Consider the following 15,579-nt stretch of genomic DNA (forward strand, 5'->3'; position numbering starts at 1 on the left):
TAGAGAGAGAAGCTTTGGCGTTTCTTTTGGCAGTGGGGAGTGGGGGAGGAAGGGAGCATTAGAGGGACTTGGGGAGGAATCTTGATCAATGAACCGGTCTAGATCCAGAACATGATGTGCCAACATTACTTTTAGCTTTCAAATCCATTACAATAAAATATAATAATTAAATATCTAATTTCATCATCCATTAAATAAAATTAATATTGGTTCAGAGCATCTAAATCCTATATCAATACCCAAACCCATCACCTTCAACATTCAAAAAAATCATTAGCTACAAATTTATGGTCAATACTAAAATTCTTCTACAAAATTGTCAAGCTTGTTAGCACGAACTCTAAGCCTGGACCAACCTTCGTCCCTGCTGATCCTATTTGCTTGGAGAGAGAAAAAAATAGAGGTATATAAGCGACACTACCTTACTGGATTAAGCATAGGTTTTTATGCTAATGCATCATTTAAGAAAAATAACAGATATTCTAAAATAAGTATTTGATAATGCAATATATTAAAAAGAGGTTATAAAGTAAATCATGCATGAACAAATCATCCATCTTTCATAAACATAGTGCCAAGTTTATACTGCAATTAAATTTATAAATCGTTCTTTATGTCATGTACTTCTATCATTGATCAAAATATTGCTCATAGATATTTGTGCTATAGTCACTATAACTCGTGACAGGGTCATTTTCGTAATCGACAAAATATTATAGTTTATATTCGTTACCAATTTTAACCCGTTGGCAAAGGGTCATTTTCATTAGATGCTAGCTCCAGGATGTCAATTGACCCCTATTTATAGAGGCGGTCATAGCAATCTGAGAGCCTTTAGAAAGCTCTTATTTTTTTCTTAAAACATATACATAAATAGGTAAAAAACACTAAATGGCATGATCAGATTTATATTTCATAACAAATCTATTTTCATCAAAACATTCATGAAACTATTTTTTATAATAAAACTGATTTTCATAATATATATGCTGATCTATAATTTTTAGAAAAATATGATATTTCCATAAGCAAAATTTATGCATAGAAAACATGATCATTTGAAAACTAATAAGGAGTGCAAGATCTACTTACCTCTCGTCTTAAATCGTCAAACTTCACTAGGCCTTCATCATTAGTGGGTTCCATGGACCTTGACAAGGCTAGGTGATTGGTCGAGTAGGCGATCTTAGGCACCTAGGCAGTTCAAGGCCTTTTTTTTTTTTAGGGATTAACTTGAGTTCGCAGATCAGGTCGACATGACACAACTCTGAGTTTCTTGAACATTCTATAGAGAGAGAAAGTAGAGAGAGAAAGTATAGAGAGAAGTGGAGAGAGAAGAGAGAAATTAGAGAGAGGAAGAGGAGAGAACAAGGGAAGAGGGAACTGTGAGGCTCTTAACTATTGAGCGGATTTATGTTGATTCAAAAATCCAACCTTGATACTTCAGATTCTCCAGAGAATTCTGCTGTAAAGGCCAATTAGTGGCGGGATCTATGACCTCCCCACAGGTCTGCATTTTCGAAAAAAAATCTAAAACAATCTGGTTGAAGGGCATTCAAGAGTGCACAATGTCATCAAATGTTTGCATAGTCCTTTTATTGAAAGGGAAATGATGTTTTTAACCATATCTCTGAATGTAATGTTTGTCAAAGAAATAGACAAGAAACTGTGGCTTCTCTAGGATTTCTAGAGCCATGTGCCAATACCAACCAAGATATGGATACAATAAAATTTTTTGTACACTAAATTTAAAGGCAACCTGCTTCAGTAAGGGATTTATGATAGTCGATTGTTGGCATAAACGCATCCATTTCATGCCATTTGCCCAACCTTGCAGAGCTATAGGTGTTGCACATACATTCCTTGATGAAAACAGATAAAATAACAAGAAGTTTTAGCATCAATATTTTTCTTGAGCAAAAGAGTATTCACTTCCTGCATCTTCATCTAGACTCAAACCAAGCAATCTCGATAAAAAAAATTTACATGCAAAACTAGATAACTAAATAAAACTACCACCTACTAATATAATACAAGAAAGAATAAGAAATAAGCATAATGCTAGTGTTGTGTTGAGTGTTGTTCTTGATAGAAAGATGGTGTCTGGGTTCTTGCATTGGTGGTGGTAGTCGAGGTTGTAGCCCTGCTGTTTGCTATGGAGGTGGAGACAAAGGTAGAAGCAAAGTTGGAGGCATTGATCGTGCCCGTTGAGGATTCACCCAAGGCGAGGTTGGAACCTCGGGATCCATAAGCTCTTCTCTGGTACCTGGACCCAAGGATGCCAGGCCGGATGGGCTCTTCTAATGTGCTTCGCCTTTTGGACAGAATCACCACCACCCGCTTCATGTCAGGCCTCAGCTTGCGATCAGCCTGAGTGCAAAGGAGCCCTATGTGCACACACATTGCTACTTGTTCTGGAACTGCAGTGGATCTCAGTGCAGGATCCATCATCTCCAGGCTCTGTCCTTTCTTGTAGAGCTTCCAAGCCTGAGATAGTTCCAATGCACCACTTAAAACATAAAGTAAAGGCAACACTATCAATACATAAATGGCAGCCACAAAAGACAGATGGCGAGAGAAATTTGGATACAAATACACAAGAATTCATATTGTTCGGTCAAAATTTTGGATATATCCATGTCATTGTTTGTTGTCAACTGAAGTTTGAACTTGGTGACAACAACATGCTAGCTATATCATTTTTAGTTGTTGGAGTAACGACTCCACATCAATATTTGGGTTTAAGGTCGGCCGAACCAGACCGAACCGCTCAGTTTAGCCCAAACCAAGCTGACTCGGTGAGGGACCAGGTCGGTTCGCCTATTAAAATTAGGACCGGCTTGAATCAATCGAAAAAGGCCGAAACTAGACCGAATCAGCCAGTTCCGTCCAAAGTCGGTGCGAACCATCCGGTTGGCACCGAGTTGGCCCGGTTCGGAATTGGGCCCCCTCCCTCTCTCCTTCTTTTGTTAAAAGAAAATGTTGGGAAGGCTTGAGGCCTTCCAACATTTATTCTTTGTAATGTTTAGAGGTCTCCTGACTCCTCATTTCCTCAATTTGCAGAATTATATTGATTCAGTGTGATTGAAGGAAGATCCAAGTCTAAATAAGGTGTGCTTCTTGTCCCCCATCTCATTTCCTTTATTTCTTTTGTTGGGCTCCAAAATATAGGTATAAATGCCAAAAGAAATAATTTATACGAATTAACACAAGAATCGGTAGCGATTTTAAAAGAAACTATCGAGCTCCACAATAAGCACCTATCATCTCTATGCAAATTCTGACCTTAGCTTTTCGTCTTGATTAGTAATGTAATTTTAGATATTTATAAGGGTATACATTAAAAAAAATATGACGATACAAATAACTAGTAAATTGGTTAGGGTATCCACTTTATAAACAAATTGAAATATTTATAAGCGTAAACACAAAAAACCTCTAGAATTTATGTTCAGCACAATCTCTTTGGAAGGCTTTGCCATGATCATGTTGTTCTTTTCAATCGGTTGTCATCTTATGATATTACATGATTTCAAGATATTTATGTAAACATAGCATGTTTAGAACTTTATGCGATGTTATGTCTCTTGTTTATCATCAGATAAAACATGAAAGCCCGAATAGTGATTTTGATTTTATAAGAAAGAGAGATGAAAAATTGATTTTGATTTTTTTGCTATGCAATGAACCTATCAATTAGATTATGTCAGGTTTCATTATCTCCTAAAAAAATGTAGTTTCATGCTCTTATATAATTAAATTAGGGAATGAAGAGGCAAAACCTGAATAATGTAATTGAGAGGTCTCCATGATCATTATTTATAATAAAGGTCAGTAGCATGGGCTTCTTAAAATGATAGTATAACAAGATCCAAATTTTGCAATTAGAATGTTGTATCCTATATGTATGAAGCCGTCCTTCTAAATCACACAAGTAAACTTTCAAGAGGTAAATCCTACAGTAAATCAGCTTGGTTAATTAGAAGATTCTCGTTTAATCTCCTATATTTAAATTTCAGCTTCCAAAGGGCACACTACAAGAAAATGAAGGTTTTCCGACCGTGATCCGCCGATGTTATAAAGAAGCATTGCTAATTTAGTCACCATGCCAAATTTTGCCGACGTGAGTGAGTAGCATTGGTATATTGTGGCGCTTAAAAGTGTTGGGAGTAGGAAGAGAGCTACGACGACACTTATAAACATCGTCAGAAGCCTAAGCTAATACGATACTTGTTAAAAGCATTGTGGGAAGCCTCGGCTAAGATGACGCTTTCATCGTCAGAAGTGGGGGAGGGTAAGGTCTGACGGCCCTTATAAGCGTTGTCGGAAACCTAAGCTAAAACGACGCTTTAGAAAGCGTCGTCGGAAGCCTTAATGCATTAAGATGATGCTTATAAGCGTTGTTTTAGACTGCACTAAGATGATACTTATAAGTGTCGTTGGAGGCCTAATCGCCTCCCAATAAATCCCTAACCCCTTCCAACCCAACCGCTATCATCCCCATTTTCACCCCCCTTCCAATCGGGGTGGTATGCCTCAAGAGGCGGCGGGCAGAGGTGGTGCTCCAAAAGGAGGCCCCCGACGAGGTTTGTGTCGAGTATGATGGCTCTCTCCATAGTTTTAGCCCCGAAGATCTTTGATACTATGATGGCTCTTCAGATCTCTCTCTCTCTTCTTCTCCTGCTCCCTGATGCTCTCCTTCTCCTTCTCCTCCTCTTCCTCCTTCATCTTTGTCTCTTTGTCTCAACCCGGCTTTCAAATGGGCCAACCGGAGAGCTACGGGAGTGGCTGCCTTGGGGTTGTCGAAGGGCGCTGCCAGGCAAGGGGGGGCACTGATGGTGAGTTCGTTGAGCCTGGAGACAGTGGCGTCGGCCGTCAGGTAGGTGACTGATGTCAACAAGGACACCTTCTTGCCCCTTGTGAAGGCTGCTGGCACCAAGATCGTCATTCTTGACATGCATACCCTATGGAGGATCCCCCTTTGTTGTTCCTCTTCTCGATCCTTTTTAGCTTTTAGACGAAAGGGTGTATGCGGTTACCACCTTGACTCTGTATTTCAACGGATTACCATGCTATGTATATTCTCTAACATTGATATAGTCATCTGGATTGATCCCCTAGTGAAAGGTTTTCTCTAAATAAGAGTGTTTTCTCTGATGCTTGTGATTAGAGTTAAATGAATTTGAACCCTTAGCAGAACCTAAATAATACCTTTCAGTTAGCCTTTTTGGGTGAGATCCTGAGTTGTTACAATCTTCTTGAAAGCTCGAAAAACTGTAGTGTTTTATGGTGCTATCAAACATTAAAAATGAAGATTAAGTGTTTTATAGTCACATATATTTGTTGCTTTTAGAAAAGAGTGAAAATAGAATCAAAAAACAACAAAAGTTTTGTGCAAGTTCTATCTTCAACATCAATCTCTATGCTGTATTTCACTAATTTGCATAGAAACAAAAATATAAAAACAACTACGCCAAACAAACCCTAAAATACCTTTTGCACATTGACTCCTCTCAATTTTCTAGCTATCAGCTAGGCGGCACAAAAGCAGACGTGAAGTTAGTTCAGCATTTAATGCATAAAAAAAGGAAGATCATTCCAAGTTGGACAGACGTGATCTCTTTTATACAGGTATTTGAAGTTTTTTCTGGCCTAGTTGATTAATGGTCAAACATGACAATATCGTATTATCTATCTTCTTGCTCATGGAAGTCTCATAATTAAAGCTGCACCTCAAAATGTAAGGAATACTGAAACCTGGTCCAGAGGGTGTATAAGCCTGATGATCAGTACCCATTCAGACACTTCAAATGTTTCCCACTCCAAAGATAAACATTAAAGTTGTCAACTAATCAATGCCCGACATCGTACTTCCTTGGAAATTTCCTAGCTTCTAACCCTCGGAAGATTCAACCAGTTGAATATTTTATAAGAAAGGAAAAAGAAAAACTTACAATGTCGATAAAATAATATATTTTAAATCCAAATCTCCATGGCAGCTAACTTGAGCTAACGAGGGGGAAAAAGAAGCACGAAAGAGAAGGAGCTTCACATACCCATTCGAGGAGGCTTTCAGCTTCGGGTTTGGGGATGAAGGAGGAATTCTTCTGGCCGGAGATGAGCTCGAGGACGAGGACACCGAAGCTGAAGACGTCGGCCTTGGTGGAGAGGGAGCCATGCATGATGTACTCGGGAGCCATGTAGCCGTTGGTGCCGGTGACGCGGGTGTTGACGTGGGTGAGGTCCTTCGGGAAGAGGCGGGATAGGCCGAAGTCTGCGATCTTGGGGGCCCACCGCTCGTCGAGCAGGATGTTGCCGGGCTTGATATCCCGGTGGACGATGGGCGTGTGCGCGCCCTCGTGCAGGTACAGCAGCCCCCGCGCCACCCCCCGCATCACCTCGAACCGCCGCTTCCAGTCCAGCGGCTCCGCCCGCTTCAGGCCAACCTCCGGATTGTCTCCTCTTCCTCCTGCCACACGTATACATAATGTCATTGAATTTGATTTTTTTTTCAAAAAGGAAGACTATCATTATTATTATTAAAAGGCTTCTGGGTCATTCTTGTTCATGTCCACTGGCTTACTTTTTTTTTATTTTTATTTTTATACTGAGGTAGGGCTGAAATCGGATACAGATCGAATAACGGTATATCCATATTAATATTTATTTTATTTGATGAATACAAATAAAAATATAGATAATAATCAGATGCAAAAATTAATATCTATATTTATTTTAAACGGATACGGATATAAATTCGATATTGGAGCTATATATATACACACGCACGGATATAGGTTGGATAATTAAACCACAAAATCAAAAATATTACTAAGTGGATGGTAAATTAAATAAATAGCGTGTTAATATGGTTATATATTTTTCTTGAAAGTTAATAAATTTTATATAAAATTAAATAAGATTATAAATAGAATCAGATATTCGGATACAGATCGGATAGTTATTTATCCGTATCCATTTTTCTTTGACGGAAATGGATACAGATGCTGATATTAAGTGGATGCTCATATTTCTATCAATATCGGGGCAGATTCTGTTGCCGCTAAATTCTGCACCGAGGTCGGTAGTTGCTTGGCTTGCTTTGGGGTCGGTGTGAATCGAAGAGAAGTGAGGTTGGATATGGCCAAGGTGAAAATAAGTTGAATGCCGTCGAGGCTAACCTAGAGGAAGTCCACTCGCCGGAAGGTTTCTGGTGAGGAGCTCTCCAATACTTAAGTAAGAATAGTAGAGCAACAATGTGGATAAGAGAAAATCCATCAAATGGAATCTCAAAAATAAACTTACCTAAGGATCTCCGGACCACCTCTTTATATAGGGTAGTATATTGATCTGTTATTTGATTTGGTGCAACGTGCCTTAACTGTATGTTAACGGTCGGCTGCATGTTAACAACGTGGTAACCAAGTGTGAGCAGCACGAGGCAGCTATTACGCCGATCATGCATTGAATGCAGTGTCGCCATAACTGTTGATCTTTATTAGTACATGTAGAGTGGCACCTCGGATTTTACCAAAGTTGTTCACATCTGTTAATACTGAGGTCAAAAAGGTCATCAAGCCAAGGTCAAGATATCTAATATCTTCTCCATCACTTGCCCTCAACTTCTGAGACTGAACTAAATCTTAGTTCGAGTGACAGAAGTTGTATCGTCATCTTGATCGAGGATAAAACATCTAGAAGGAAGTTTTAATGTGTTTGATTGATTTTCTCGAAGCACCATCATATCGGGGCTACCTGAGATGTCATTATTTTGGATTTTTTTGAGGCGCTATTAATGTGATGATGACATCGATCCGAAAAGCTATGCACAAGAGAGTAGCTGCAGTGTCTGGGGGTGAAGGCCCTAAGAAGAAGAAGAAGAAGAAAAAGAAGACAAAGGGAGGATCCACCTCGGCTCCTCTTGAAGCTACAGTTGAGGCCTTTGTTTCCGAGTTGCAGGAACCTTGGACAAAAAGTGTGGAGAGTGACCCTAAGGTCGAGATCATGTCACCCATCAGGTCGGCTCCTCCAGAGAGGATTGTCCTCGCTCAGCCGTCATCCACTGCTTCGACCTCTTGTTCGTCCTCATTCGAGGCAACTACTTCAGCTTTGGCTGACTCGAGCTCATCCTCTGCCCCAAGTTCTTCTGCTCCTCCTACCTTCGAGTCTTACATTCCAAGGTGGTCGGTGAAAACCACTAACTCGGCCTTGACATCTCCTCAGGTGGCCAAAGTTATTGTTCGTGCTATATAATTGCAGGCCAAGAAAAGCATTGTAAGGGATGTTCATGTCAACGAATTGATCGACGGGACCTTCACTTTAGTCATTTGGGTAAGTATCTTTATGCCAAATTTCATAGTGTTTTACTTTGAATACTAATCACTTCTTTTCTGCAGCATGCCCATGAAGCTTACTTTATGTACAAGGCTGTTATGATGCTTAGGTGTCATGTCTCAAACTTCGAGGCAAACTGGAAGGCTGCCGAGCAAAAAGTTGTGGAGGTTGAGGTGAATCGAGGGCCAATCTCGAGCGGACAGAGGAGCATGCTCGGCTAGTTGAGGAGAGGGTGAGGAAGGCTGGGGAAAAGATCAAGTCAGTAGAAGCTTAAGCCCCATCCATTTGGACTTGCACGATGATTTCCGACAATCATCTTTCTGAGGCTAAGGAGGCTTTCTTGGCATTTAAATAGTGAGTAGTAGAGCTATCTGCGAAAATTGCTCAAGCCGAGGAGGCTGCTGAGTCCAAGGAGATGGCAAGTAGGGTAGGGGAGAGGACTGCTAAAGCGGTTAAGAATTTTCTCTCTTCGGACATATTCAAGGCAGAGTTCGTTGAAAATGCCACCAATGCCTTCGCCAAAGTTTTCGAAGATTTTCGAGCTCAAGTCCTTCGACTTTATCCAGAGATGGACTTCAACAGTCTTCACATCGACCTCGGTGATGAGCATGATGAAGTTAAGGATGGCGATGAGGACTCAAGCTTTTTCCTTTTTTGTTTTCACTTGGATTTGCCGAGCTCATTGTATCTTGTTTTGGCTTGGGTATTCTGAGATTTTTCTACAAACTCTTCCAAGTCAAAAAAAATGAAATTTCTCTATACTTGAATTTGGTTTGCACAGTTTGTTTTGCTTGAGTTTGATTTATTGTACTAAACTTCTTTCTTTTGATGCCTTTTCTTAGGCTTAATTCCAATCAGAGGATCAGCAAGGATCTTCAGCCAATCTTGGGTTATCCTCATATGAGTTTTCGGAGTTCATCCCCATATCAAATTCCAAGTGATCTCATCCTACGAAGGTCCCTGATATGTCCGAGGTGTCTCCACAAAAGTAGTTGGTTTCATTATTGAGCTCTCCTTTGCCTCGAAAGTCTTAGGTCGGAGCCCAAGCATTCCTAGGATATCCCTGATCTTATTGAGTTAGACATATTAGTCATAGTTGACCGATCGCTGAGATGCTCCAACTTAGACGTCCCTGGTCGTATTGCTTCGATTACTTGGTACAGTCCTTCCCAATTTGGGGCCAATTTTTAGAGTTTTTTTTGGTTGTGACGCTTCAATCTTTCTTAGGATGAGGTCGCTAGATTGGAAGAGCTTTCCCTTGACATTTGAATTATAATACTGAGCTATCTTTCGTTGATATATTGCCATACGAATTTGAGCTCGTTCTCTAATCTCTACTAGAAGATCAAGACTAGCTCGAAGCTGATCTAAATTTGTGCGGTCGTTAAAGCATTCCACCCAAAGTGATGGTAGCCCAATCTCCACTAGAATTATTGCTTCTATTTCATACACAAGGTTGAAGGGCGTCTCCTCTGTAGGAAGTCGATATGTTGTTCGGTATGCCCATAAGACAGTGTATAATTCTTCGGTCCATAGTTCTTTTGCTTGGTCCACTTTTGCTTTGAGAACTTGCAAAACCGGCCGATTGGTCACTTTGGCGTCTTCATTGATTTAGAGATGCGCTACCAAAGTAAACCAGTGATCAATGCTGAGGACAGAAGTTCTTGAACCGAGCATTGTCAAATTGACGCCCATTATTTATAATGTTTACTTGAGGAAGTCAAAACATGCAAATTGTAGCCTTGCAAACAAAGTCTCAAGTTTTTACCTTGGTAATCTGAGCTACCGGTTCAACTTTCTCCCATTTGGTGAAGTAATTTATTGCCATGATGGAAAACTTGTGTTGTCTGGTTGCCACCGAAAAAGGTCTGAAGATGTCAATTCCCCATTGTGAAAACAACCAAGAGGCATTGATTAGTATTAATGGTACCACTAGTCTTTATTGAATGCTAGTGTGGTGTTAACATCAATTGCATTTCTTAACGAAGTTGGCTGCATCGGCTAGTAATATTCTTGTTGCAGAATCTTGTAGGCCAAAGATCTACCCTCCAGATGATTGCCATAGATTCCTTCATATACTTTTCGAAGTGCATAATCTTTCTTGGTTGGATGGAGGCACTCGAGAGGTGGAAATGAGAATGATCTCCAATATAGCTTGCCATCTAGAAGGACATAATGGAAGCTTGATGCTTTATCCAGCGGGCTCCAGTCCGACCTGTAGGCAATTTTTCGTCCTTTAAATAGTCGATTAGAGGATCCATCCAGCTCAGCTTGACTGTGGTGTTCATCACGAACTTGGGTTCCTTGATGCTTGGCATCTTCAGAACTTCGACATATATGGCTTTAGTCAGATCGGCAACCTCCTCGGCTGGGTTGTCTCCTTGCCGACTTGCGATGGGAGACGATAGCTTTCTCAGCATTGGCATACTTTTCTACCCACGCCAACATCTCGACGAAGTATATAGGATAACATTTCTCCAAAGAGAAAATGAAGCGGGACGGTCTTAAATGGCCTTCATCGCCGAAATCATGATCGATTGATCTAGGTCGCGGACTTCCAACGTCGCCGCATTGAAGCCATTGACGTAATTCCTGAGGGACTTTCCTTCCCTATTTTTCACATCGAGCAATGCATCAGAACCATGATGCTATCTTTGACTAAAGATGAAGTGCACTATAAAGTGGCATCTGATCTGCTCAAAAGAATGAATCGATCCAGACTGATGCCTCATAACTAGAACCTAGCTGTTTTATGAAGAGTAGTAGAAAAGGCCTTGCATAGTATAGCGTCGGTGGCTCTATGCAACATCATGAGAGCCTTGAATCTCTCCAAATGATCCATAGGATCAGATGTGTCGTCGTATGGCTCCACCTAAGGCATTTTGAATCGAGATGGGATGGCTCCTTCATGATCTGTCGGAAAAAAGGAGGTTCTATAGAGAAGTTGAGGTCATTATTTGACCTCAAAGACTGCCCCTCAAGTGCTGGAATCTGGCGACCCATCTCCTAGATCTTTTGATCAAGGTCGGCATCTCATCGGGGCTGGAACTCCATCCGATGGGAAGATGAATGACCCAGAGTGGAATCTTTGTTGGAATGGAGGCATGGAGTATGCCACTTCTCATCCTGAACAGGACTCCTATGACGGGTGTGTCAACTCTGTTAAGATCGCTTAGGACTTCGGGGCCTTGGATGGAGGCTAATTTGGCATGTATGGCACATTGGTTGTTGAGAATGGTGATTGGGCTGAACAGGTTCTGGCCGGGTTGGTGCTGGCTATGCTGCTGTTTGCTATAAGCCCTGAACTGCTGCAGTCAAGGCATGCACCGATTATACAAGCAAATTAAAATGCTCAGTGTTCACAGGTGCAGCGGGTTGTGTCGACGGGGTGTGTTCCTGGCTCTGCAGTGAACCTCATGAGGTCGAAGCTCAACATTGCAAGGCATTGGGTGCTCACGACTCCTTCATGACCTCATGATGATAATTTCTCCTCTTCTTAGATGTCGGTGCAAAGCCCTTCCTCTAACGCCAATATGTTGCCTCTAAATTCTACACCGAGGCTGACAGTTGCTCGGCTTGCTCTAGAGTTGGTGTCAACTGAAGAGAAGTAAGGTCAGATGTGGCCGATGTGAAAATAAGTTGAATGTCGCCGAGACCAACTTGCAGAAAGTCCGCTTGCTAGAAGGTTTCTGGCTGCTTAGGTTAAAATAGTTGAGCAACAATGTGTAAGAGAGAAAATTCATCGAATGGAATCTCCAAAATGAATTTACCTAAGGATTTCCGGGCCACCCCTTTATATAGGGTAGTATACTGATCCGTTACCTGATTTAGCGCAACGTAGTTTAATTGTATGGTAACGGTCGACTGCATGTTCACAACGTGGTAACCGTCCAACGTGAGTAGCATGCGGCGGCAATTATGCCGATTATGCATTGACTGCAATGTTACTATAACTACTAGTTTTTATTAGCACAAGTAGAGGGGCACCTCGATTGTCACCAAAGTTGTTCACCTTGGTTAATGCCGAGGTCAAAGAGATTGATCTAAGCTGAGGTCAAGATATCCAATATTTCTCCCATCATATTCGAATACGAAAATAGGTTTATCCACTTTCAGCCTTATACCGAGCTTATTAATTCATTGTACTTGATGGAAGATTACTAGTTTGACTGTCTTAATCCTACAAGGGGATCATAACAGTCGGTGGAGGTGGGTATGGGTCGGGGTGCAAATGGATCAGGTTGGACTGGGTCATGAGTGATCCTGACTCAATCCGGTTCCTTATTCGAGTCTTAATATTGGACATAGACCCAATTCAATAGAATATCGGGTCGGATCCATTGTTAAAATTTCTGACTCAGTGGGTCATTCGTGTCGGGTCAGGTTCATGTATAATCCGGTCCCAACCCAAAAAAATAAGGTTCGGGTAGGGTCCGGTTCGGGTTAGAACATTGGAATCTATTGCAGGATTTACAAAGTAGAAAAATAAACTATATACAATAGAATAAACAAATCATCACAGTGAAAACCATATTTTTCTTTTTAAAACCTATAGCTCAGATGTTCTATACGACCTGGTTGTCTAAGCGTTGACTATACCATGTTGGCATGGAAAGTTGGCAGTTCAAACTCGGAGGACCAACAACATTTCAAGTTTAATTAGAACAAACTCAACTAGTTGCCCTCCTCTTAAATTCCATGTTGTGGACCACCACAGATGTAGTATTGGGGGAATCCAAGTCCATTCTGAAGCTTCTCACCAGCAACATATATAAATTCTATAATGACGGCAGAGTTAAATCACCTCTCCTTGTTTCTCTTTGGAAAGCCAATGACATCCAAGAAAGCTAAGATCTTCCAAAAGAATAGACCCATTCTTGCAGTATCAAATTATTGTACGCAACTATTCCAAAACTGTCTTCCTCCGAATCAATCTGTTGTACTTTTTTTTTGTTGGTGATTTTTTAAAAGGCTTAAACTGTTAATTTGCAATATATTAATGTGTTCCATTCTTAATAAAATTCGGGCAGGGACAAAAACAAAATGATAAAGTTGCGCATATCTATTATTGCTCATACCTCAAGACTTTTTGGTGCAAGTGGCGGTAGTGTGCTACATATTGAGATTGTTAAAAAGCAGCAATAACTTATTAATAACCAAAATTCATACGGGTCGAACTAGGTAGGGTCTAAATTCAGTAAATCCAGATCCGATTCAAAAAATGAAATGGGTCTAATTTTAAAATCCGATCCGGTCTCATGAATTCCCTAAAAAAGGTCGAGTTGGTTCATGGGTCAATCCGACCCATTAGCAGGCTTAGGCATGGGTTAATACAATAAGCGAAACGTGTGGAAGAAATTAATAAAATAAATAGCCATGGATTTCCCCGTACACGCAAAAACGCAATATCTTATGACCACTTTACTCTCCTCCTTATTTCTCGTGCGCTTCCTTCGATCCTCCGCTACGGTAAACGCGTACCGAGTACGCAGAGAGACCGGAAGAACGTCGGAAAGAGTCCGTAACCCCTCGGACAAGCCTTACAGTCGAGAGAATTAATCACCCAGAACCAACCTATCCAGATGAATTGAAACTAAAGCGAAGGTAGGGTGAGAAAAAGGAGAAAAAGAAATGGTGGAGCCTTGGGAGATCGAGGAGGAGAAGGAAGGAGGGGAACTTACGGGGGGAGAAGAGGAGCTTGTCGAGGCTCTCGTTGGGGACGTACTCGTAGACGAGGAGCTTGACGTCGGCGTGGGCGCAGTAGCCGTAGAGGTTGACGACGTTCTTATGGTTCACCCGCGAGAGCAGCTTCGCCTCGTTCGTGAACTCCTTCACCCCCTGCATCGACCCCCTCCCCAGCCTCTTCACCGCCACCTTTCGCCCGTCCTCCAGCCGTCCCTGGAAACCAGTGACCGCCCGATCCAATTCCATTTAATATTTCTTCTCTCGAACACCTTTCCGTCATCACGTACCTTCTTACGTACCTTAAAAACTGGCCCGAATCCGCCCTCCCCGAGCTTCTTCTTAGGGTGGAAATTATGGGTGGCAGCCGCCAGCGTCCCGTACTTGAACACCTTCTGCTCAGCGGCGATCGCCTCTAAGTCCTCCTCCTCTTTCACCACTGCTTTATAATACTCGATCCAGATCAAAAACCTCTTCCATAACGCCATTAAAAAATATATATATATCCAAATTGGAAGTAAATAATTAACTAATTAATTTACAAGGCCAAAAATGCGATGAGATCTCTAAAACCATGACCTACCTCTGTCTTCATGATGCAACCAGGGCCTGACGAGGGTCTCCAGAAATCTCCGAGGTTTCGTCATCAGGCGTGCGAGTTGCTGCTACGGAGAACCGATCTAATCTTTGATACATGGGAGCCGACTTTTCGTGTAGACCACACGGAGACTTTTTGATGATCCCATTATTGAGACCCGTCAAAGCTACAAATGGAACATGTTGACCCGATCTGATCCAACCTATTTAGACCCAAATCGACTCATATTAAAGAACTTATGGAGTCGGGTCGGATTTTAAGATTGGACCCATTTTATTTTTTAGACAAGTTTGGATTTACTAAATTTGGATACCTAACCTAATTCATTTGATTTTTGAAAAATTTTGAATTTCTAACCTAAGGCCCGACCCGAACTTAGAAAACCTGTTAGGTTCGTAAGCTGGAGCCTATCAGGAAAAGAGTTGCGAATCTCATGGAGGGCATTTTGCTTTCTCAGATGCAGTTAACGGATCAGAAAAATGAAAAATACAAGGTCGGATTGTGCTGATTTTACTACATCTTTCCTAAGGTTTTATGCATCATTTTTCCTCCTATGTGTATATGCTGGAATCATCTGTCTTCGACTCAAGTGGGATCCTAGGGAACTCAAGTATTTGCATCTGACTGACTCAGGTTGTTACTACTGCTGCTACTGTGATGCGTTAACATTGAAGAATCCTTTTAACTCATGTGCTTCTGGATTCTGTCTAGGCATCGCTTGGGGAATCTAAGAAGGACACAGAACCTGAAATGTGCCAATCTTTGTGAAGTCCAATGCTCCCAGTTTCCATATAGAGGGTAGAGCTAGTAAATGGTGGAGGTGGATTCGGGCACTTTATGAAAAAGAGAGAAGGTGACGGGGGTGGATCAGAAGCTAGTGCTTGGAAATCTTTTTGCAGAGAAGCGTGCCCAGATCTCATACGATTTGGTATTCAAAGAAAGAATTTGAATTGTCTAACAGCTTC

At 41.4% G+C, this 15,579-nt stretch overlaps 1 protein-coding gene across 1 annotated transcript; it reads right to left on the bottom strand.

The window, feature by feature from the left end:
• Positions 1-1,919: 1,919 nt before the first annotated feature.
• LOC103715023 (cysteine-rich receptor-like protein kinase 43) lies at positions 1,920-14,771 on the bottom strand. Its single transcript, XM_017844710.5, has 5 exons — positions 14,600-14,771; positions 14,319-14,455; positions 14,016-14,232; positions 6,057-6,469; positions 1,920-2,487 (listed from the first exon to the last, which is right to left on the bottom strand). The coding sequence occupies exons 1-5, from the start codon at positions 14,661-14,663 to the stop codon at positions 2,062-2,064; spliced, it is 1,257 nt and encodes a 418-aa protein (XP_017700199.3). The 5' UTR covers positions 14,664-14,771; the 3' UTR covers positions 1,920-2,061.
• Positions 14,772-15,579: the final 808 nt, after the last annotated feature.

This window comes from Phoenix dactylifera, chromosome 18 (genome assembly GCF_051530095.1).
Source record: "Phoenix dactylifera cultivar Ajwa chromosome 18, Ajwa_hap1_PhDact_Kaust_v1.1, whole genome shotgun sequence".
Classification (NCBI taxonomy): domain Eukaryota; kingdom Viridiplantae; phylum Streptophyta; class Magnoliopsida; order Arecales; family Arecaceae; genus Phoenix; species Phoenix dactylifera.